Source organism: Kryptolebias marmoratus, linkage group LG4, assembly GCF_001649575.2.
Source record: "Kryptolebias marmoratus isolate JLee-2015 linkage group LG4, ASM164957v2, whole genome shotgun sequence".
NCBI lineage: Eukaryota > Metazoa > Chordata > Actinopteri > Cyprinodontiformes > Rivulidae > Kryptolebias > Kryptolebias marmoratus.
The window spans coordinates 4,308,163-4,333,530 of record NC_051433.1 but is presented as its reverse complement, the minus strand read 5'-3'; the positions used below and the strand labels follow the sequence as shown (position 1 = coordinate 4,333,530).

General features: G+C 38.7%; 1 protein-coding gene across 10 annotated transcripts in view; it reads right to left on the bottom strand.

Moving 5' to 3' along the window:
* Positions 1 to 25,368, bottom strand: part of arhgef10la (Rho guanine nucleotide exchange factor (GEF) 10-like a) — a 124,765-nt gene that overhangs the window by 53,626 nt on the left and 45,771 nt on the right. For all 10 annotated transcript variants that reach the window (XM_037975324.1, XM_017408921.3, XM_017408923.3 and 7 more), the window contains 6 exons: positions 23,012 to 23,104; positions 20,056 to 20,226; positions 18,158 to 18,303; positions 16,871 to 17,040; positions 11,527 to 11,642; positions 9,759 to 9,886 (listed from right to left, as the gene is read on the bottom strand). In XM_037975324.1, the coding sequence (XP_037831252.1) occupies positions 9,759 to 9,886; positions 11,527 to 11,642; positions 16,871 to 17,040; positions 18,158 to 18,303; positions 20,056 to 20,226; positions 23,012 to 23,104 (824 nt within the window). The remainder of the gene's footprint in view (positions 1 to 9,758; positions 9,887 to 11,526; positions 11,643 to 16,870; positions 17,041 to 18,157; positions 18,304 to 20,055; positions 20,227 to 23,011; positions 23,105 to 25,368) is intronic.

The following is a 25,368-nucleotide window of genomic DNA, read 5'->3' as shown; positions in this document are numbered from 1 at the left end:
CTCCTTTATTAGATAAACTTTTATAATTTCCTCCAGTAATTCCATGCATGTCTTAAGTAAAGTGTTTTTGCAGCACATTTTTGAGGACAATCTGCTTAAATATAAAATCAAGATGTATAGATTAAAGACATAAACATGTAAAAATGTATTTTTTAAATTAATGTCTTTAAACATAAATATACAAAGTGAACCTGGCACCACAAGCCTTGAGTGAGTGATGACTCAGGGTCCTTGTCTTGCCTGAATTGATCAGGTTTCATCAGAACTACAAGTAATCTGTCTGACCAAGGACAAGCTGTCTTTTTAAAGCATTCATCTGCTTTCAAAAGTCCTTTCTCAGTTACCTGTGCACTCTACAGCAATTCTGAAGCAATTAAAAAAAGGAAAAAGAAAAGTGATGGAGAGAGTGTGAAAAGAGTGGATGCGGCGGGGTCTCAGACACACATAGTGGAGACAATTTCACACTTAAGCATTATTAGGAGGTAATTGAATGGAGAACAGCACAGAGTCAGAATTCTATCGCTGTCATACCTGCCGCTGCAAATTCATTTTTATTTCACAGAGGGCAGATGAATTGAGAGAGGAAGAGGAAGAGACACATGCATATAAATATAGAGGAAAGAAGGACAGATCCAAGACAGGGGCAGAATAAAGAGATCTCAAACTTCCCTGACAGGATGAAAAAGTGGAACTTTCGCAGAAAGGTGTAATTCATACCATTTACTGCTTAAATATAGTGCAGGTAATTTGCCAAAGACAGAAGCAGAGATAAGGTGTGACAAGAATACAACTTCTCACTTGGCTGGATTCTTTAGGTAACACTTCATGCCCACGCGACATCAAACATGCTAAACTGAGCATGGTCTCTGTTCCTCTCCCTCCTGTCCGCTGATTGACAGCCGCAGTGCAGGTGTGCTGCGCTGCTGGAATGGGGAACGAGCTCACGCACACTGACAGAGGGGAGACGAGGAGAGCTAAGAGGTAAGGGGAGTCAAAAAGGGGACGAGAGAGGAGAGAGTGCAGAGAGGGGTGAGGGAGCAAAGGGGGGGAGATGGCCCCATGGATTTATGGGAGCAGGTGAGCGCCAAGGCAAACATGTGACACTAATGCACAAGAATGGGATAGATGTAGATGTGAGCACTCAGTGGCAGCATGTCACCCATCCCTCACTCCTACAGAAAATCCGCCTGTCAGACAGAAAGTTGGCTCTGCAATTAGTGAGATAAGTTAAAGAAACAGCGTATCATTGCTGATAAGCTAGATTTATCCCTAATTAGGAAATAACATATATAGCACAGGTATAAGATGCATCGAGACATTATGCCAGGGATGGGAAGTCATTTTCAAACGGTCAAAGTCTAGTTATAATTCAAAGAAGTAAAGTGACCATTACAGCATTTCTTGTTTGTTACACCATCACATGGTAGTAACACACAAAGTTGTTTCCTAACAGTGCCTACTGCCTACCCCCCTTCCGACAATAAAAAATAAATAAAAGTCTTGGCGCATTCCCAGTGTCTTTCTGTCATTGTAGTTTATTTTGAAAGGATTATAAAATAGAAGGTCAACATTACTGACAGAACACGTGGATCCCTCTGCATTTTGATCCATCAGACTGCTGAAAATGAAAGAATATAAAGGTCCCCGACTAGCAGGATTAGCAGCAGGACACATCTCTGTTTCACAAGAGGGGTTTTCAACTACAGGACTTAGGGTGAGTAAAGTAAACTTTAATTCTATTTTGTGGACACTGTCATTTTTCAGCAAAAATGTGAAACAGACAATGATCTGAAATCATAACGCAGCAGCTGAGAATAGCATTTGTTACGATGCTGTCTCTGCTTTTTAACTCTTCTGAAGAGAGGAGAAGAAGCTAGTAACGTCGGGTCAATTTGACCCGCATAAATAAATGACAATAAATGACAAACTGAGCATGTGTTATTAAAAGTATGAATCACTTCAAGTTGTAGAGGTGGCCTTTAGGTGGGGGACCAGACAAGAAAAGGGGTTGAATATTTGAATAAAAGTCAAATAATTACCAGACTAATTCAAAGAGTTTTTGCTCAAATTCACATCTCTAGATTATACTGCATAAAAAGCATTTGAATCTTGGTGACATGTGACAAAACCATGTAGACAATGGTGGAAAAAAACACCTCAGTTTAGTCTGAATTTGTGTTTACACTGTCCTCTTATACCTTCAAAACCTTCACTCATTTTGTCATCTGTCTCTAGACCATTATGTATTTATTCAAAACAAGACGACAGTGAACTTTTTCAGATGTCACCTTTCAAACTTTTGATTAAAAATAAATGTCCTGCTGTCACCTTTTACAAAAAAACACAAGTTTGCACCTTCTGTGCTGATCTCAAAGATAAAAACTCAATTATATGTACATAAAAAGATTACATCTTAATTATTTCCAATTTGTTGGCAGATAAAGTGGTCATTAGTCTGTTTATTTTTTGTTACTACAGGATTTGTTTTTGACTGAAGATTAGATTCAAAAGGACATTTTAGATGTTAATAAAATGTAATTGGAATTTGGAATTTGACCTGTTATGCTGAAATATTAAAAACAATAATATCTAAACTTGACTTGTGATAGTGTTATGATTTCTGTTTTTACTGTAGACTTGTTTAAGATAAAGCTTCAGATGATTTTATTACACTATTTGTGTGGGAAGTCAAGGTTAAAAGTGTTAAAAAGAGAAGGGCCTTTTTTATTACTTGGCATTCAAACGGATGAACTATAAGACGGCCTTAAACTAACTTCCTCAAAAAAGTCCAAACTGGTAAATAAATAAAAATAATAAAAATGTTTATTTGATAAAGGACCCTAGCATAATTTACCTGAAATTTCACTCCTCGGTGCTGACATAAGTGATGTTATGGCATTATCTATGGTTGCCTTTTTAGGCCACATCTAAAAATCTGAAAACTCGCCCACAGCCGGCAGTATAAGATGCTGATTATTCTCACCACTGCTCCTTGGCCACAACTATTTAGCTTAAGGCTAGCAAGATGGATTTCCCCATAATCCTAGCATTGTGAATCTCACAAGAATCCTGCTGCCTCATAAGGTAAACACAGTTTGGCAATGAATAAGAAGATTTATGTGAGAATAAAATCATTCCCATAGGGTTTATAGTTTTTCAGTGTAGGCATATTATAAAAAAATAAATAAATGCAGCAACTCAGTGGCTGTATCTATGACAGTGAAAACAGACAGGCCTGATACATCAGAGGACTGGGTACTCCCATGGTGGTTATAGGGAAGTACCATACTGAATATGTAGGTACATGACTTTATTTCAGTTGAATAATTTTATTGTGTGGCAACAAAAATATGCTATGTCCATATTAAAAGTAATATGAGCCAGAAGAACTAAATTAAATTTGACAAACTGCAAAGAGTATAAGCTTATAAGCTTTTAGAAACACATAACATCACACAAATCATTGTTTTAAAATGGTATATTGAGTTATTTTTTTGGCAGTATGTGAACATTAGATCAAGTTTTTCTCCAGTAAATAAGGAACTCTTTCCAAAAATGTGTTTTGACTATTTAAGCAATACCGCAACATTTTTAAATAGTGCTGAGTAAAGACAATGTACAACCATAATAGAGAACTATGGTTATTCTTGCTCGCCTCCAGGTGTGAATGTGCCAACATGTGGGAATGTGAATGAAAGAAGAAAAATAGAAAGGAAAAAAAATGACAAGCTGTCCATGGACAAAAAAGCCGAAAATAAAAAAGAGAGACAGAGAGAAGGGGTGGGGGTGAGAGTAAGTGCAGAGGTGGAATGTGATTTTCAAAAAATGTAACCCATTACTTAGACAGGATACCAGGACCTTACAGATCCTATGGGAAGATAATCGGTAAATTCAGTTTTGGTTAACCAGCTAACAACTGAGCCTGAACCCTAAATCTTAAGGTTTAAAAAGTTAAGATTCAATTCGAGATAATTGGTTTATGTTAACCAAAATATCATTCAAAAAGAATATCCAGATGAATATCTCAGTGTGGTCACCAAATGCTTCATGCACAACTGTTTTAGTTTAAAAGTTTAGTAATATCTGCAATACAATGCAGATATTTTATGATATCTGCATTGTATTGCATTTCTAAGTTTATGGTTTGAGTCTGTTTGGAACCAGATTTGTTTTATTCTACCTGAAATTGTCTGTAATTTTACCAATTGACAGAAACTGTCTGAGAACAAAATGGATCATTCTGTTCACTGTGATAAACAGTTACATGTATATGTTTGACTAAATGCTGTTTTTTTTTTTACCTAACTGGACATAATTAGGACTATATGTGCACATCTTTTGCAATTCCTGCTTTTTGGCTTTAGAGTTTAAAGCCCAGAGTATCAAGTGTTTGCTAGCTCAAAGATAGCCTTAGCTCACACTGGCCTGGGAGTATAACAGGACTTACTGTATATGGTAAAAGAGAAAGTAGGTGCTGTGGTGCTGATGGTTTACATAGCCCAGCTGTCTCAATGACATGAAGAATCCCTGCTGGTGAAAGCTGGTAGTCAGTCAAGTACATTTACTCATCAGAGTATTTGCAAAGCCACAAACTGTCAATAAGAATACAGCACTTAATTTTTCCCTCTATATTATAATTATTTTAGAAATTGAGAAATGAAGTTCAATGAACTCATCTTGTAATGGGATACAAGGCACAGTCACGGAGAAGAGGGTGTCAGATTTGGGAACCCCAGGGTCTTGGTTCTGCTTTTTGCAAATTATGTGGTTCTGTTGGCGCCTTTGAGCCACGACCTTCAGCATACACTGAGGTGGTTCACAGCTGCATGTGAAGCAGCTGGGGTGAGACTCAGCTTCTCTACATCTGGGGTCATAGTTCTCAACCAGAAAAAAAGTGTAATGAGCCCTCCGGGTTTAGGTTGACTCTGGTTGAGTTCAAGTACCTGGGAGTCTCGTTCACAAATGATGGTAGGACAAAGCAGGAAATAGATCAACAGACTGCGGCCTCATGTGCAGTAATGAGGGCAACATTATGGTCTGTCAAGGTGAAGAAGGAGCTGAGTTGAAAGGCAAAGCTCTATGGTCATGAGGTTTGGTTCATGACTGAAAAAACAAGATCCTGGATACAAACAAGATCCTGGATACAAACAACTTCCTCCATAGGGTGGCTGGGCTTAGCCTTAGAGATAAGGCAAGGAGCTCCATCATCTAAAGGGAGATTGGGATAAAGCCACTGCTCTGTATCAATAAGGATCAGCTAAGGTGGTTTGGGAATCTGATTAGGATGTCTTCTTGGTACGTTCTACTAGGAGTAGACCCCAGGGCAGACCCAGAACTCACTAAAGGGACTATGTATCATCTTTGGCCTGGGAACACTTCGGGAACCCCCCATAGTGTTGCAAGCACTTTGAATCGCCTTGTTGATGAAAAGTGCTATATAAATAAATTTGACTTGACTTGACTTGCTGGGGAGAGAGATGTCTGAGTTTCCCTCTTGGACCTGTTGCTTCTGCAACCCAACCACTGATAAGCAACAAAAGATGGATGGATGGATGGATGGATGGATGGATGGATGGATGGATGGATGGATGGATGGATGGATGGATGGATGGATGGATGGATGGGAGAATTAGCAATAAAGTTAAATTCTAAAAAGTGGACATCTCAAAGTTGGATAAGTTAAAACCTTCAGGTATAAACTATTTTCAAGAGTAGCTGCCACAAGAATAGAAAAGTTTTCCTTCTATCATAGTTTATTCTCTGTATTTTGTAACCTGCTGGGAACCGAGACAGCTCAGAAGAGGTTACTAAGGATAGTAAAGATCATGCTTTTGACCTGTTTAATATTGACCTGTCATACCAAAGAAAAAAACAGACTAGATAATTCTAGCTGCTCCTTTTACCACATTGACCTGGGTGAGTTACCTCCAATCATAAGCAAAGGTCAGGTAGAAGAACCAAAGAATAAGCATCAGAAAGGAGAGCAGCCAGCTGACCTGGGAAGACTAAGGGCCTCATTCATGCACACATCCAGGCAAGACAACTAGAGTAATGCAAACAGGTCATAAAGTTCACTGAAAGTCCAAAAACCTATCTTCGACAACAAAAACAATCTTTCTGCCCTCACATTGATCATAAACATCTTTTAGTTACTTTTTATTACTTCTGTCACTTTCAGTCTTTAAATCTAACTCCACTGGTTCTGCAATGTGGATCCACGTCCGAACACACCATTGCAGGAATTGGCTGGCTCAATCGATTCATGTGTGATCAACCAATGGCATCATCTTGGCTGCTATAAGCATAGTGTGAAAGGAGCTTAAGTCCCAAATGACACTATACATGAGAACTTTAGATGATCCAGCAAGCCAAAACACAGATTTACAAAAAGTCAGCAAGGTCTGCCTCATTTTTTGTGGGCCTCCTTAGGTAAATCATGTACCACCATCATGTAAAGTAGTTGATCTTAATGTACAGGAAATTATGACTGACTCATTTAATTTTCCTCAGAAAACATTTTGTTTACCATTAAAATTCAAATAAAAAATTCTGCTTTCAGGCAACATTTGAATTTAGAAAATTTGAAAAAAAGAAAAAAAAAAACAAGACCTCCTTTGTGCTGACACTTAACTACAGTCAGAAAGAGGATGATAAGTCTCTCTGGGAGCTTGTCTATTTGGGCATCTGATGGTAAATGAGATTTGTGTCCCTAGCCTGGCAGGAAGTCTGCACAAAAGAGCCTATTTTAAGGAAAACTGAGGGGATTACAGATATGCCTTTTCATGTATGATCTACACTTGGTAAGAGTGGATGAAGCAGCAAATACATTTGGTTAAACTGACATTTGAACTCATATCTTTCCCTTGCCAGTTCGGTCCTTGTATCTGTGCCTGTGGGTGCTCCTGCGAACGCACTTAAAGAGGATGTTAATGAACTGCTGTCACACGTAGGCTGGTCCCTTTGAGGCAGCAGTCAGGATTCTCTCCACGTACTCGTGTGTTTGCAGTGTGGAGGCTGTGATGTGCTGTCTTACTGCAGAGAGTCGCTTGCGGCCAGACAGGAGGGGACCGACTCAGTACAGGGGGTCCCCGCTGCGGAGCCGCTCTCTCACCAGCAGAGTAAAGGCTCAACTCTGCATGTAAGTGTGTGGATCTATGTTTCCTAATCTGTTTGCCTGTTTAACTAAAAAGTACAATTGCTTGAGTGTATTTGCATTTCTCAGCAGGAAGCGTGTGTAAATGCATTTAACATGCTAATGCAGACTCTGATATCAGCCTTGTGGATAGTAAATAATTTGTCAAATTAGTAACACAATGTAAAAAAGGTAACAAGAAAAAAGCCTTCATATAAAAGTGTTTATGACTGTGTAGGTGTGTTTATGGGGGAGACAGAGACACAGCCTGAATGCTGCTCCTCCCAGCGATCTGCCACTACTGCACCCAGGTAGTGTCACGATGACTTGAGCACCCGCTGTCCCACCTGTCACCCTATGCCCTGAGGTTCTCTACCGGTCCACACACCCAATACTGACGCCCAAGCTCAAAGAGATTGCTATCACACAACCAAAATTTTTTCTCCATCAGGATGTTCTCTTTCAGAACATAGTTTATATAACCCCCCAAAATGCAGTGACATTTTCCAAATATGATTTAACATTATTTCTACATTATTTAAACCCTAAATGTAAATTTGCAGCTGGGGCCTTTGGAGGGGCTGAAACTCTCCTTGTCAGTACAGTTTCTAACAACATTATCACAGGAGTTCAGCAAATAGGGTACCCCTTGAAGGGGAATTTGGGGACTCTCTTGTAAGCATGACATCTGGCTCCACCAAACATCTGAGTAAGCAGATTGGCCCTGCAGGCCTGGTGTGACAGCCGATGAGGAAGCTGGGAGATGTGGGAGAGCTGATCTGAACGGCTCCTCTGCTCAAGCTGTCACTTTAGCTTGGCTTGGCACAGTTTGATTCTCTCTGGCTCTGAAGCATTAGGCCCACTCTTCTGACTGCTACTGCCCTGCCGGCATCGAGCCAAGTCTTTCATGGGGGAGGTCGCTTATCACTTTCACTCTCTTTCTTCCTCTCCTTCTCCTGCTTATTCTGTCTCTGCAGGGCTTCAGCTTTTCTATCGCAATCTTTCTCTTTTTGTTCCTCTTCTTGCCAGTTTCTTATCCTATCCCCAACAGAAGCCACAAAATTGGATCCATTATAATCTGCCATTATTTGCTAGTCCCAGCTCCCGTGCAATACTCTAAGCTACTCATATGCTCTCTTCTAGCCATCTCTGTTGTTCCCTAAGTGTTCAGTCATTTAGTAATCATTTCACCCACAAAGATTCACCTCAACATTTTAAACTCCAAGTATGACAGTGCATCTCCCTCTGGATTGTAAAAGGCTGAATGCACTTAAGTGAGATAAACCTATGTGCAAATGAAAACAAAACAAAGTGAAAAGAAAGGCGGCACTAGCGCTCATATTTTCCCCACATGTCATCTATATGGAGGCCATAAATTGATATGGAAATAACATCTATCCACACTCCAAAAGTGTATGAGCCAATTATATGAACTTATCTATCAAAAGTTATTAGTTAAAGTGTATTAAACTTTAATTGGGGTACCCAAGAGCCAGGAGATCAATTATAGAACTGAATATTTGGCACAGTGCAGCATTGTAAAGATAAAATAATATGGATATTCAGGATGGATGGCAGGCAATACAGAGAAATTATGCATTAAGGTCCAGTGTTAACTAAAGCATGAAGCAAGGAGTGACTCCATTAAATCATTTTGTGAAGCTAATTCTTCATTTTATCCATGTACTGGATGAAAGAAATACTTGAGTCAGGCAATTACCCATTGAGAAAAGAGCCAACCATTTTCTTGTCTAATTTGCAAAAGGTGTTCTACTGGCATCATGATCTACAGAAAGTGAATAAATGTGAATAAACTACTCAACAGTTTTGTGTAGCTCTATGTTCTCAAAGAGAGGGCAACTGGACTTCAGAACTCAGACAGCCTTCCTCCAGACCCAAAATGAAACTCTAGATTTATTTTAGTATTTCATGTTTCACCCATATTTTGACAATCCAAAAGAAGTTAATGACGTGATTAATAAAAAAAAAAACTTTGTACGTTAAGAATCGCTCCAAAGGGTCATGTAAGGGTCCAGATTTGAATTTAACAGAGTATATACTTGCTGAAAAAAAAATTAATCATAGCAGTATTCTTTATTTTGGCTTCAAAGTAATGATCCTTTATAAAATCGTTACAAAACTATGAAAAATTAGGATGAATGTCTAGCAGTTGGAAGGCACACCTTTAGATGTCTAAGCACCGACCAACGGAAATGTAGCTGATCTCAAAGATGCTGGCACTGTTGTGAAAAACTGTAAGACAAAGCTGGTACCCATACAGTTGAAAGGGGAAATAAAATAGCTAACATTCGAATGGAACATTTCCATGGAAACATTTACTGATGTTTTGTAGCAAAAGATTTGCCCTGCAGCTTTTTTAGAGACAGGGAAGGCATTGCATTGAAAAAATAGCAGTAGTGTGTCCTAGTTTACAGTATTGTCATTCTGTGCATTAAATATGATGTTGTGCTTAAGTTAAACAGATCCACACTGCAGAGTTTATTATGAGATAAACAGTAAAGAAAATTAAATCTGGAGGCACCAACAAACTTTTAGAATGTGAAAGATATTGCAATATGCTATACATTTCAATTAAAGTCTTATCTATACGTGAAATACTACTCACTTGTCTGGCCTGCCAGGCACCTGCAGGCGTAAGCGACATTTGTTCGCACACTGGATCTGTTCTTCTTTGATACGGATAAGCCTCTGCAGAGCCAGACACCAGTCCTGTGAAACAGTGGTGTTCAGGTTCTTTGATAAAAAAAAGAAAGACAGACAAAGTTAAAATCTGCTGCATAGGGCCATCGAGCATAGACCACCATAGACACCATCTGCAGACACAGCACATGCACATCCCTTAACAAAAGCTTGCATTATTTGAACCAATATTTTTCAAATAATGAACTGCACAATCCTGTCTGTTCCCTCAAACATAACACCGAATTTATTTCAGCACTGGCATCCATTTTATAGTAAAACGTAGACCCTCAAGTCACATAGAATCAAATCAATTTTCTGCAGCAAATGAGCTGTGCAGAAATATTTTGCCTATTTTTATTTTTTTAAGCAGACAGTATTATAACAGGGTGGAACGTGAATATCAGCCATTAAGTGCCAGGCTAGTATCACTTCTCCTGAGGACACTGTGCTCATTAAGTGCATGGAGGCAAAAGTGCAACCATTAGAGAGACTCTGGTGATTGCTGAAGTACACCTCCCTGGGTGTGTATGTAGTTTGTAGTGTACAGTGGTGTAAATGTGATACTGGAAGACTATAGGGAAGAGTCCTGACTCGAACACTACACGAAGGGTGCTGACAGTTTTCTTCAGCAACATAACAAATCTCACCGTCTGTCTTTTCTATCAGTGGGAACATCTCATTCCCACCCTTGTGGCACTGTTGTTGGAAAGATAGATGGAAGGCTTTGTGCTTCTACAAATGAATAATTCAAAAAGCACATAAGGTGGTTCTTTGATCACATTTTAAACATCTCAAAGACATCTGTAGTCTTTTTAAAGAGAAAGGAACAAAAGGGGTGCCTCTAAATGATTAACTTTGCAACATCCAAACTCAATCTCTTAGCGTTCACTCATTTCAGTGTTTTATTATTACCCGCCGCCGAAGGCAAAGGTGGAGTGACGATGTTTTTGCCCATGTCTGAGTGTAAGTGTGTGTTTTTGTCTGTGCTGTAATCACTGAGTTGACGTCTACAACTGATTAAGTTTTAGACTTAACCCAATTTAAGTTTACCGCCACAGCCAACTGATCTTAGGAAACAAAAATGTCAATAACTCAGTCCATTTTAAAAATCCTGAGCTTAAGTTTGGTGTGATAGCAGCTGACAGTTATTCACAACACATACTCTAAATCACAAACATATAACACAATGGTTCCAACTCTGTTATTTCTCAACCTAGGTTAGTCTTAGTCTAAAACTCTAGCATGAAAGATGGTGGGCAATATGCATTCCTTCTTTACTGACAGCACAGGTTAATGTTTTCAGGGATATTTCTGTCATTCTTAAGTGTGTTCTCAAAGTTTAAACAGTATTGTAAAGTAAGCTTCACTTGGCAGATTGTGCTCTGTATTTCAAACATTTCAATTCAATCTCTCTAGATAGCTTGATTACAAATTTAGAATACTGAAAGAACTCTTGGCAGAGAAAAATTATAACTTGAATGTTAGCTTCTGTGTGTGTTTTTTCAACAGCCAATTATAGCCTTTAAACAAAACTCTGAATAATCAAGCCTGGGTGATGTTTGTGAACATAACACTGCGATTTCAGTGGTTTGGTCTGCATACTTAGCTGGATTTAAAATGCTATTTCTTTTAGCTGATTTTTCCCTTTGCATGTTCTAAAATACACCTTGATAACTTAAGGTGATACGTACCTGGTACGTCCCCTGCAGTTTGCCCACAAGCAGAGTAACCTCTTCGACAATTGAAAGGTCATGTTGCAGTTCCTGCAGCTCCTTGTACAACCGTGGAGGACCCAGAAGAGCTTTGCCTAGGAGGTGGGCAACACATGAAGTGTAAGAATTTCTGAAATTACCAACATATTGCATTTGCAGTACAGACTGAGAACTGTCCACACATTGTGTTCAAATAAAACAAAATCTGTTTGACACTTTTATTTACCCACTAATTATTAATTATTAACATACAACTGCTGTTATCTTTTATTGATCTGCCTCAAGACTTCTCAGACTTCCTGTTTTTATTTGATATACTTCAGTCCTATTTGTTGCACCTTGTTACAAAATAAATAGAATGTGAAGTTCTTGTCTTCCCAGTTTCCAGATTGTCTATTTTTTTGGGGTTTCTGCAATCGAGAAACCTTCCCTTGCTCTTTGTTTTTAATCCCCTACTCACTGACCAACCTCAGCTTTAATATTGTAGCAGACAGAGAATCAAAGTACTAAAGCCAAAAGTACACTTTGTATGTGCCTCAGACACAACGCAGACTTTAACAAAGGAGCAGTATTTGCTGTTCTTTGAATGAGGAAACAGTACTGTCTGGTTCACCAGTCGACTTCCTGTCTTGACCCTTGTTCTGAACACTAAACTTCAGACTTTTAATTTCACTTCCTGTCTATGTGTGGTTGGGGTGTGGCATGCATTTGATGAATTTCCTGGTCACAAAGTATTAAAAATGCAATGACAGTTACTAATTAGAGTGAATCCGGGTACATTTTTACCACCAGAGAAAATTTGGAAAGTTAGTGAATATAGAAACTACATCTGAAATATTGTTGTGTGTGTGGATGTTTGTGCATGTTTTTTTTACAAATCATGGTAAGCACAACATTAACCATCCACACTTCTTAGTAACCAGTGGTCTTAATTTGGTAATATATTTATATTTAAATGAGTTCAATTTGGAGATAGACCAGATAATCGGCTAATTGGTTATAATAGACAGATAATTGGCCACTTGATTAAAAAATGGCAATTGGTCATATCTGTGCAAATTTAATCAATTACTAAGTAGGAAAATAAAGATGCAGCAGCAGCTGCTACAGCCAGATTAGTGTAGATTATATATAGTTAGGTTTACCAGTTATTGTTACATTTTGTTAAAAGAAAAAACATGTTGGAAAAAAATAAACAAAAGAAAATCTGTGCGTATCGGCCTTCGACTGGCCTGTATTTTAAAGATTGGTATCAACATTAGCTATTGAAAAGTCATACTGGTTGACCTCTAGTTTAATTCAATTCAGTTCACCTCAGTTCAATACAACTCAATGTAATTACTTAGAACCTGATGTATAATAAAACTTTTCTCAGGACGTTACAAGGGCAAATAAAATAAATAAATAGAAAAATATCAAATTTCATTAAGTTACAATCCAATTTAATACCCCAAATTTCTGCTCTATAAAATAACTTAAAATCTAACTATAATCCAGTTCTAATTGATGCAATTGAGATTGTACAAACTAAAATTTATACAATTAAAGAAAGTTTCATGTTGTCCTCCGAAGACTTTAAACAGCTGTTATTTCTTGAGCCTTGACTGATCACCAGCAAGGGCAGCGTGATGAAGCTAGGAGGCTCTGGTTGTAAAACTTCAATGGAGCCACTCTACCAGGCATTGCACAAGGCTGGTCTCCATGGACAACCAGGAAACCTCGTCAATCAGCAGAGAATGTGCTGAACACGTTCAAGGGTGAGCCAAAATCCAGACCTGAATCTAAAAAGGAAACCTAACACCAGAACAGCAGACTTCCAATCTGAAGGTCCAGTGCAGAACGCTTGTTAGCAATTATTGCTCTATTTGAATGTTGTGACTACAACTAAAACCTTTATCACAATTTTTGTTATTCTCAGAAAGAAATTGTTAAAATTTTCCGGAGTTGTTCTTTAGCATAAATAGAGAAAAAATATTATGTTGCCACTCTAAAATAAAGTCATGAATTATGAGGTTGTGTATGCAGCTTTATTATTGAGTTGCCAGAACATGAAAATGAGATAAACATCATAAAGTATATCACACTTAAATATGAAAATTATGTTTTCATTTTGAGCATAGATAACTCAGAATCATGAATTAATCTACTTTTATTGCCTTAGAAGGTTGTGGCAATGGAACCTATACAATTTATATTTTTTATCTCTTGTTTATCTTATTTGCAATCAAAGACTGGCAATTTTTAAATAAGAAAAAAAAATACCTTTAAATTCAAATTAGACACTGAAAGGTATCGTTAAATTAAACATAAAGGTCACATAATTAAGCTCAGCCCACACATTTCAAATGATCCTGACTACAGGCCATATCAGCTAATCAATCAGCTCTTTCTCTAATGGTAAATGCCATGAAAGTACTCTAGTTAAACTGCTCCAGCCAGCAGCTTCTCCTGCTGTCTGCATTGCAACCCACCTACAGTCCAGTTCTTTCTTCCCTAAGCTCTGTCTGCCTTGACATGGGTCATTTCTTTCATTGTTGCTGCTGTTTTTGCACTTTCTCCTCTACCCCTGATCACAGGGAGCTCCTAAAAGTGAGCCATATCTTCAGCTACGAATTACTTAAATTTCACAAGGTTTTAGTCATGTTTTTGCCAATAGTAAATCTATCAAAACAGAGATTTTATTTTTGTTTGACTAAAGTCTAAATGATTCAACAGTATTCAACTTAAGTTTTTATATAATGATCCTGCCAAATGGTTGACATTTTACCTCGACAGATAGCTTGATAAACATACTTACCAGTTCCAAGAATGTTTATAAATTACCTCAAACTGCCTAACATATACTAAAATGATGATTTGCAGACTAACTGCCACGAAGTGGATGTACAATACAAGAAAGCTTGAGGTCAAAGTGTTCCACAAACTGAAAGAAAACTAAGACAGTGTTGAAAAGAACTACTGGGAGAGGAAAGAAAAGTGGCTCTGGTTGAAATTCCAGTAGGCACTAATGAAAGAGACTCAATGTGTAGATGGATCGATCGGCATTATTTGTTGAACTACAGCAAGTGAATTTATGAGTAAAAAAATTAGATGGAGAAACTGTTTTTTGGAGCCGTGATGCCCTTTGCTGGCCAAAAGGAATGCAGGTGTCTCATTAGACACAAAATTCAGCATCGATTTGAGGCCCGCTGCCTTCAAAGTCTTTCTCTCCTAGTGCAAAGAATCAATAACTGTTTCCTCCGGTCTGCCGTCCTCCGTCCTAGCTTCCCTGGCCTACATTTCTCCAGCACCGAGCTCTACGAGGATTGCCTAATTAAATTCTGCAGGTAGATTTCGCTCCAGAGCTGTCCTACACTGTCACCACTGCCACATAATAAAGTAGCAGAAGAGCTGAGCAGGTCGGTGAGCTTAGTGAGGCATGCTCATCCGAGGGGACCTGCAGCTGTTTGGCTATTCACATGCATAAATGGAGTGAAAGCAATGCCATAAGAGGAATGAGAGAGAAAAAAAAGAAAAGGGTGGGCTGCTATTATTCATCTAAAGAGTTCCATTGTAGCTTTTGGGGTTTAATGGGATCTTTGACACTGGCACACAGTGGCATCTGTCATCTGTGCAAGGAAATCAATAGGTGAGATATCTGAATATAAAGAGGACTGCTGTGAACAGAAAGAACAATGAATGACTGTCTTCTTCAAAGGGATTGCTTGGACCCCTGTGCAGGTTCGCCGAGTCTCCCTGGGCCTGCTGCTGGCTACAGCCCAAGAGGTGAATGTGCTGAGTTGTAATCCAGTATAATCCCATTGGTGAGGCAGAATATGGTTTACACACTAAGACATGACTATCCGCACTGGCCACCAGGCACATAATTCATTGATGTGGAAGGCCCCAGCCCAGAAGAGTCCATCTCTGCACTCAGCTGCTGCGCCAGTGATGCTATAGTGGCTTTAAAGACAATACAGCTTTAACACTTGTATCAAAACCCTTGTCTGATCCACAGCCAAAGCCCCCTGTTGCACCACTGGCAAAAAGCAGTATTTCTGACCGTGGGTCATGAGGGAAACAGGAATGAAAGAGGCATAATGAGGGTGAAAGGAGGTAAGACAGTATAAAAGAATAAACACCTGGCACAACTGGCTTTCGGGGAGACGCATAACATTGTTTGGCCTTCTGTGAAGACAGACCGAACAATACAGACTCAGACAGATGGAAAGGGATGAATGAAAAAGACAGGGCTGCCTAAAGGCAAGCTTTCTTTTTTATAAAGACAGGTACAAGGGCCTGCAGAAGGTGAAAAATGATTCAATTTTAAGCCATACTGAGGGAGGAAGGGGTTTCAACAAGACACCCCACTGAATGACATCACAAGGGCATATAAATAAATGGCACTGCCAGTCTGATTGAAGGTTTAGAAACCAGCCCCACAGACGTGCACGGAGGTTTCAGGATAGACACCTTACCACGAGCACCAAAAGAGGAAGAGCAAGGATGGGGGAATGTCAGAATCAGAATCCAGGACCTATTTGGGGCATAACATTTTCAGAGTTTTACAAAGGTGTGCAGAAAGGTGCACTGAGAGCTAATCTTAAATGATCCCAAAGCCTCGCCGCAAAGTTGTGAGGATATGAGTATAAACTACCCGAACAAAAGAAAGAAACTAAATCCAGTGAGAATATAAACCAGCTCTCAAAACAGCAGCTGCCTTCTGAGCATGACACGGGGAGCACTGAAGAAGGCACGATTAATATTTAAGTCATGGAGCAGCAACTTTACAAAGTGTGCTGCATTACATCCTGATAAGGCTTTGTATCTTCCTTTTCCCATGGCACATTTATCAGGGATCTCGTCAAGCTCTGTGTACACCAGAGCTTTGTGAGAGGTGGTGGGAGAACTAGTGTTTCAACCACAGATTCCTATCTACAGCTACTGGCTCTCTAATTGGGCCTAGAAAGGCAGGGAATAATCTCTACAGATTGATGACTCCTCTCTAGACATGTTGTGGTCTATCAGAGAGTGAAATGAGACCATGAGGATGATGCAGCTCAGGGCTCACTACACCAACATCATTCTCCAAGATAAAACACCCCCAGGCAGATGGGAACAAGTGACCATCATCGCTATCCTCCTCACAAACACATCCTCAATCAGAGTGACAAGCAGCACGGCTGCATCTCCTCCCTTCCGTGAGATACTTGAGAAGGGAACAGATTAGCCTTGCTGAGTCAGAGAAAGAGGCTGAGACCAGCAGTCAGTTAAAGTGATGAGATTAACTAGAGGGTGACAGGAGAAAATATTGAGATAGCACAGAGATGTATATTTGTTTTACCTGAATTGCAGGCACCACTTGGCCTCTTAGCCCCACTCTGTTGAAACAAGTCTTTGTTTTGAGAGCTCTCCTGCCCGACCTCCACTACCTGCACATGCTGAAGGGGGGCGCTCCACTTCATGGTGTACTTAGGGCCGACAGGTACAAGACTGCTGATATCTGGAGGCCCCCTGCAGGAGATAAGATAAAAAAATAGGAGAAGGAGAGAACAAAGAAAGACATTTAGAGAAAAAGTACCAGCAGTTTACCTGCAGGTATTCAAAATGAAAAGATGCTTCTAAAAATGTTGCATGTTGATCGTTTGAATTAAAAAAAAAAAATTATGATTATCCATGTTCCCTGCTGAAATTGTTGCCCTGGCTGCCAGGAAGAGTTAATTGACTATTCATATATTCCTGTAATCATGCTGACAATCAACACTGTGATCATTTTGTCAAAAAACCGAAGGGCAGACAAAGTCAACCTCTGAACCCTTGTTTCAAAATGAGACTTGCAGAGATAATTACTTTAGGGGCCGGACAAGACGGCTTTCAGTAACATCCTTGGAGAGGGCTTCGCAAAAATATATAAAATCTTTTTTTTTCTGTTTACTTCTTTTGAGAGAGACAGAAAGAGAGAGATTTGATCAATGGTGCTGACACAGAAGATAAATTGGAAAGAAACCAAAAACGTTTTATGTCAGTAATCTAGGACTCCTGAAGCTGTTGTGAGGTATTCTACCATTTGTTTAAAGCTGATAAAGCTCCTGCAACTTCTGATAGTGCTCAAAATGCCTTGCAGTTATTTCTCCTCACTATGCAGTTTACTAAAACACTCCTGCAAAACCTTGAGCATCGTGTTGGAGAACTGTGCTATCAAATACATTTTTTTCAAACTGCCACAAGGCTCTGCTTTAAAAAAGGTGCATACAACTTCATGTTGTAACTACAATTTTGGAGAAAATGTGTAAAATGTAAATAAAAACAGAATTCAATGATTTGCAAATCTCAGAACCCCATATTGTATTCACATGAAAACATAATAAACATATCAAATGCTGAAATTAAGAAACTGTACAATTCTTTGGAAAAAAAGAAGAAAAAGTTTGACCTGTTGCCAAATAACTTAAGTCATTGCAAAAAGGTCTTCCAGCTGTTAAAATGTAGGTTTAGGAGATTTGCAAAAGATTCTGTTTTTATTAACATTTTACACAATGTCCAATTTTTTTCAGATTTAAGATTGTAAACAGTATAATTGCATTGGTCAAGTATTCTTGAATGCATGAGCTGATCAACGTAAGGAACTTACTTGACGTTTATATTCGCACAGATGAGCACATCATCAAAGAGGAAGACCTTTCTCTCCTTCGACTTCAGGACTTGTCCCCGCTCGCCATACACGGTCTCAATAAGCGTCTCACAAAGGACCAGTGACCTCTGCTCCGAGTTCAGTTGCTAAAAGGGAAACAGAAATCAGATCAGAGGCAGAGGAGACAGTATCACAAAGCCCAAGTCCTCTAGAGTTTAGTGCCTGGAGGACAGAGAAGTCAGGCTTGGAGGAACAGATATCTCATCAGGGATTAGCAACACATTCATTCTGCTGAAGGTCGTTTAATGTGCGTGTATGTATACACACTGTCACATCACAAGCCCGGTTCACTCAGTGAACACAGTTAAAAGGAGGCTGCATATGCCCTTTCAGAGGCTTTGCTGTCACACATTTGCACAGTGATTAGAGAGGAACCAAAGAAAAACCTTCATTCATTTAGGCTGCAGGAGGTGCCAGAAATGTTTGTATTTTCTAAACAGATACTTGCAAAACAGGCGTTTGATCATTTTTCGCCTTTTCTTTCTATACTATACCATCCACCTTGGTACTAACACAGAATCCAAACTGGCTTATCTTATGAGCGCTGGGACACACAATCCTTTCTGCGACAACAGGACAACTGCACAGGTTTAAATGCATAAACTGATGCATACACACCTTTACACGTCAACACACACACCAGTAAAAGAATCCAATAACGTGCGATTTATGCAACAGTATGTCAGCACATGCTGCATTTTCCAGTTATTCATATGTTTGGCAAAGAAAAACAGCAACAGCAAGTTTTTTTTGTTTGTTTTTTCTTATCATTTTGGTTCAGCTTCTTTTGTGACAGCCTAAATCAGTGCTTTTATTCCACGTACACTGCAACAAACCAAACCAAATTCATCCCAGTTTAAGGCACACTGGGCTGCAAGAAGTGAAAGTCACATCCTGATACTTTGATGTTTCACAAAAGCTGATGCCCCGTCTGTAAAATACAACTGTTTTCAGCTCCAAAGGGCCACAAAAGAACTCATTAGTTCAACTTGGTTTTTTGTTTGATGGCCAGAAAACCTTGCTGCTCCTTCAAGAGGCAGGCTGCTATGAAAATATATCCTTATAGGCTTTTTTAGAGCATTTCTCGCTCACATTGTTAAATGTCCTATATGCTGGAGACTTAGATAGTATGAGACAAAGAATAAATTTTTCATTGGGTGGTTATGGGAGGGACTGAGGAGACGTTCTTATTGGAATTCTGCTGTGTCACCTCTGCAAATGGAATTCTGTGTGAGTGGAGGAGATTGGGCAAATCAGTTCATCTCAGAGTCCTGGAAAGCACCGACTGACGGAGAAACATATAAAAAAGAAGGAAGAAAGGGAGTGCTTGAAAAAGTGAAAAGGTTAAAGGACAATGCAGTCACACTAGAGAAAGAAGAGAGTAAACAAGAGAGTGCAGGAGGGGAATGGGGGGTAAAGTGAAGAGCAAAGACGGGAGAGACTGACAGGGTGAAAAGAGATAGCTCTCTTACAGTTTCCAATTAAATGTCTCATTTACCCCCTAATTCTTCTTATTCAGAGCAGCGTTTGTTCAGATTTGCAGCGGCAGGACTGTAATTTCAGCGTGGTAATGAAGAAGCAATGCCTCTGCCCTTGCATGTGGTACTGTTTAGGGATGATAATGGGCATCGTTTCGATGAGATAATTTCTCCAAGTAAAAATGCCTCCCTAAATTAATGTCTAGGAAAGTGATATAAGTGATTGCTACACACCGGTTTAATGTCTAGGTGTTTGGCTCGCAGCGATAACAGCTCCAGATGAGCTGCCAGGCCTGCAGCTGATTTGATTGGGGCAAGTGTGTGTGTGTGTGTGTGTGTGTGGCTTGTGTAGCCATTCACCTTACTGAGCAGGCGATCACTGACGCTGCGGGCGAGTTGCTGAGTCTCTGCAATCTGGTCAGCGACTCGTTTCTGCTCATTCAGCTTCTCGGCCAGCGTCTCCAGCTCGGTCAGGGCGAGCTGGAGGGGAAGGCGATCCACGTGGCCCTTTGGCGTATTCTTTAACATGTCCTGAAAAATGTCACAAGGAAAGCAGCAGCTCAGTTTCACTGGTCAAACACTCTTTCCTGTTCGGCTTGTTAGTGAACCTCGTTAGTGACTCCCAGTTCTGACAAGTCGGACTCGACAGGTTTACAGGATTTGTTACTTAGTTTTGTTTTGTGCCTGTTGGAAACCATGATCATCACCGGCCGCTGAAGGTGGAGTGATAATGTTTTAGCCCATATCTGTGAATGTTTGTTTGTCAGTACCGTTCCCAAAATATGCATGAACCACTAAACAGAAATGAATAAAAGCAACTGATTAACGTTTGGAGTAACAAATATTGAGCTAAAATTTGGTGCGATAGTAGCTGAGAATTGTCCTCAACACACACTTTGAGGGCAACACATTTGACATCATCGCTTAAAGCCTTGGCATTAACTCTTGAAGTCAAATCAGTTTGCTGTTAGCATAATATCTCATCAACCACTGGACAGGTTTAAACAATCAGAATCAGATGTATTGTCATTTTATGTAACATAAAACAAAACTACAAGTAGCTCTCTGATGCAAATATCTACTAAGAAAAAATTAATAATGGACTTAAAAGGATAAATATTTATAAACATCCCAGTTAATAAGACAATGAAACAATCATGAGACCAATTTCAGAGTAAGTCGTGTATGAATAGTATCAAACAATAAAAATCCTTAAATAAACTAATAAAAGCTTTGTGACTTTGTGGTGTTCAACATTATAACTGCTCTGAGAAAAAAGCTGCTCTTTAACCTCACGGCCCCTGTTTTTACTGCTCGATGGTACCTCCCTGAAGGTGGCAGGATGAGAAGAATCTCTTCTTACGCCGGGTGCTCTTTTTAAACACCTGAAGCTTTCTGTGCCGAGGTAGAAAGCTGGGTGTTAGTAATTTACTCAGCTGCCTTAATAACGCTCCACAGCTATTTTTTTGTTTTCAGCTGAGCAGCTCCCAAACCAAACAGTGCCTTCATATGTGAGCACACTTTCTGGGTCACATCAGGAAAAGGACACTCCTAACTGTTAGGCTATATTTGTCCTCTCAGAAAGTCGAGTCTCTTCTGTGCCTTTTTTTTGTACCAAAGAATGTCTCGGTGTTCCATGTTGCACCCTCAGAAACTCTCAGGTAGCTGAAGGAAGAAACTCGCTCCTCTTCCTCACCATTGATTGAGCGTGGTGCAATCAGCTTTGTTTCAAAACTTTCAGAAAGCAATTATCGGCTGAACATCTACAACTGATTCACTTTTGGAGTCAACCAATCCAAGATGGCTACTACAGCTAATCGACTTTAGCCGACACAAAAAATGGTTATACCTCAGTGTATTTTACAAATACTGAGCTAAACTTTGGTGTGGTAGTACCTGACAGTCATTCACAACACAAACCCCAAGAACTAACAGATCATTCAAGACTGAACAAGATATTCTCCAAGTTTGACCAAAATGGCTATAACTTGTTCATTTCTCAACATAAGATGATTTGTTTAAAACTCTGGGATGGAAGGCTAAGCACCTTGCTTTATTTCAAGCGTCCTCTCAAGATTTTTAAATTAGTTCTTGATGATCATTGTGATGTAAAACAAGTTCGGCCACAAGATCGAATGGCAAAAGTTTTTGTTCAGATAGTGTCTTCAGATACTTTTGTTTTCCATAATGTAAGAAGTCCTCTGTAAAACCTGGCAGAAAGAAAAATAATTTAAGAAAATATATCTGTGAGATATTTGGTCATTTGTCATATAAAACAAACCATCTGCAGTTGGATAAAGTTAGATTTAAGACAAAGCTTGCCCGCCAGGCTAAAACTGAAGCACAGGACTTTTAGAACAAATGAAAAACGGCTTAGAAAATAACTAGAATATATTTGCACACAAGAAGAAGTAGAGCAGAAAGAAGCTCAGAATAAAAACAAGAAATCAAGCCTTCAAATAAAAATAAATAAATTAAAGACAGTATTATACTCCTATAAACTCAGAAATACATATTATTTAAAAAAAATCCTTTTGGATGTGTTAATAATGTTGAAAGCCTAATTTCCATTGGAAGAGCTCTTGGATGAGTTATCTGGTTGTTATTTAATTATATAAAACTCTATTTCTTTATGATTTCATCATTTCCTCCAGTATTCTGATATCTATCAAAATACTATGTTGAAAGTGTTGTCTCCACCTTCAAAAGTCCAAATTTGGGTCAAATATAGTTTAATAGTTTGTGCATCATTTATTCGTCAACTGTGTAGCTCTAAGGAGATGAAGGCAAACTCAATTGTCAAAACGGTATGTTTCTCCTTGCATGTCTGTATTTGTCCTGCAACTATAACCCTGTGAAAAAATTGCTCGTCTTGATAAGCATCTCAAATGTAGCTTGTTGCCTGCAGATTTTACTCCTCTGTAATGTCTGATTAAATAGATGCACTTCCTCCTTGGAGTATAGAGTTTGGGTTAGAAGAAAATGCCTGATTCGTATTCATAACTTATCTTTTGAATTCATGGATAATCAATGCCTACTGAGGGATGAAATGAGCTACTGCAGACACAGCAAGTCAAGCTCAAATCCAAATCTTTCTCACCCAAAAAAAAGAAAAGAAAACAGAAGTCAGGATCAAAATCCACAAGTAGGCCTGTTGACGGCAGCTACCTGTAATCAAGGAAGTTTAACACTCAAATCAAGTCTGTGGCCTTGCAGTTCTAAAGTTTCAGCAGCTAAATATTTGATTTAAATTAAGCTTCTTCTATTTGAAATGTAAGAAGGACCTTTGAAAAAGACAAATTTAAATTCCTTTTACCTGTAAGAGCAAAATGAACTGTGGGAATCGTTGAATGGGCTTCACCATGAGCCCGTAGAGCGTGATCCGGTCAACGCTGGAGGCCTGCTTCTTCTGGAACCAAAGATAGAAAAACAAAACAATACATGTAACATGTGGTTAAAAATATTCTGTCCTGGGAAAACTTTTAAGAAAAAAAAAATGTTATTTCATCATTAAAAATGTCTTCATGTAGGTGTGTGAGTGGGCAAATAAGGTCTGGTAGTGATGTAAGAGTATAAAAGAGTTGTTTTCTTTTTTTTTTTGAGTGAGTTATGTCTGTTGGATTACTGTGGGTGCAGGTCAGGAAGAGACTATTTCTGTTCAAGGTTAAGTCTGTGCTGCGATGGAAGCATGTGAAAGGATAAGAAGTGTTCTTTAAGAAGTAATAAAGAAGCTGACTTACATACATTCTGAAAAAGACATTTAGAAAAAAAGAGAAAAATAAAAACATCTTACACAGCCATAGATAGATAGATAGATAGATAGATAGATAGATAGATAGATAGATAGATAGATAGATAGATAGATAGATAGATAGATAGATAGATAGATAGATAGATAGATAGATAGATAGATAGATAGATAGATAGATAGATAGATAGATAGATAGATAGATAGATAGATAGAATTTATTACATTTGTAGAAAGACGTAGGAAGAAAATAAAAACACTGGCAAAATTTAAAAAAACTCAAATAAAATCCTGCCCAGATAGTGCATGCTGCAAAGATTGTTTCGTAATTGGCAATGATTTGATTCAACTTGGATTTTTAGCAGGTCAAAAGTTTGAACAAAAGAAAACATAATTCCCACCAGAGTTCCACATGAGGATAAGAACGGTTTAAAATTCAAAGAAAAAGAAAATCAGGAGAATTTGAACTCTTCGAGTGACAATAAAAAACACAAGCAGTTAAACTGGAATACAGATTCAAGAAAAACGATCTCATCAAAATGGAATAAAAGCAGCCTGACACGCGTTTAGTTTTGTATCAAGTTAAAAAAAGTCGTTCCATATGAGGAAAATAAAAACTACAGCAATAAAACAGTCCTAAAATGGCACACCCTGAGCTCTGATCCACTTCAGAATGAATTTAAAGGCAAACCTTAAAGCAGACTGAAAACGACCTCCAAACCTGAAACAAATGCTGATTAAATCTGACCCAATTCATATCAAACACTCTACATTCCTTGTTTATATGAACAGCTTATGTGGGGGAAAGAAACAAATCCTCTCGGGATCAGTAATATCTCCACCTGGCTGATTGTCCATCAAGGTGATACGATTCCCTGGATGGAAGAATTTTTCATTTACCGAAGTTTGTCTTCTGTTGTATGAAATATATCGTATTTGCTCATGTAATTTATATGTTTGTGTGTAACTTTTATCCAAATTCAAGATGGCTGCAGCAGTTACTGCCCTTAGAAAACACAAACATTTCTCGATGAGCTTAAATTTGTTTTGGTAGTAGCTAAGAGACCCAAACATATATTTTGAGAACTTTTAGCTAGTGTTTTGCTTTTTAAGCTTTTAGCAAGTGATTCGCTTCTTTTCGCTTTAACTACTCAGTTTCAGCTTTGTCAACAAATTTCAGCAAAAACTCAACGTTCACCTTACATTTCCTGCAGAAAATTTTCACATGAGATGAATAACTCCTCCACTGTTCTGTGACTGTCATTTCCTTTCAAATTTAATTACGCAAAAAGTTTCTGTTTCATTTCTGTGAGGCGCTATCAGAGAGCATAAAACAATGAGGCTTTGTTTGATTAAAAGTGAGTCAACTGATGTCACGCTTTTGTTCAGTAATAAAAATATATATATTTAAAAAACTGGTTGCTGTAATATGTTACTAAAACAAGGGTTTGTGACCCACCCATAATAGAATTATATCTTGCTGTGATATAGAATACAAATCAGAAATACTCAACTTTGTTCTTTAAAACATATTTCTGGTTATGTCACTGACCCTGCTGAGCAAAACCACATTTGTTGCCAGGCAACCTTACAGAAAGTGCAAGAAACCTCGGCGTTTATCAGCACACTGCATTTGATGGAATTGTCCTAATGCTAATTTAGAGGAAAGTAATATGTTTCACTTTCACTGCTGGTTATGACTGTGGGCACATCTACCCACTGATGTCAAGGAAGGAACGAGGAAATGGACAAGACTTTTCCAGCAAGTTCAGTTATACTTCTTTCTATCCAAACTCCAGCTAACTTTATAGCAGAAACACAGAAATTCAAACTTCTATAAACTGCTATCTACATTAAGAAATCTAAGCTATAAAGAAGTCACCTGTCTCATTTAATCAGTTGGCATTTATTCGTTGTATCACTGA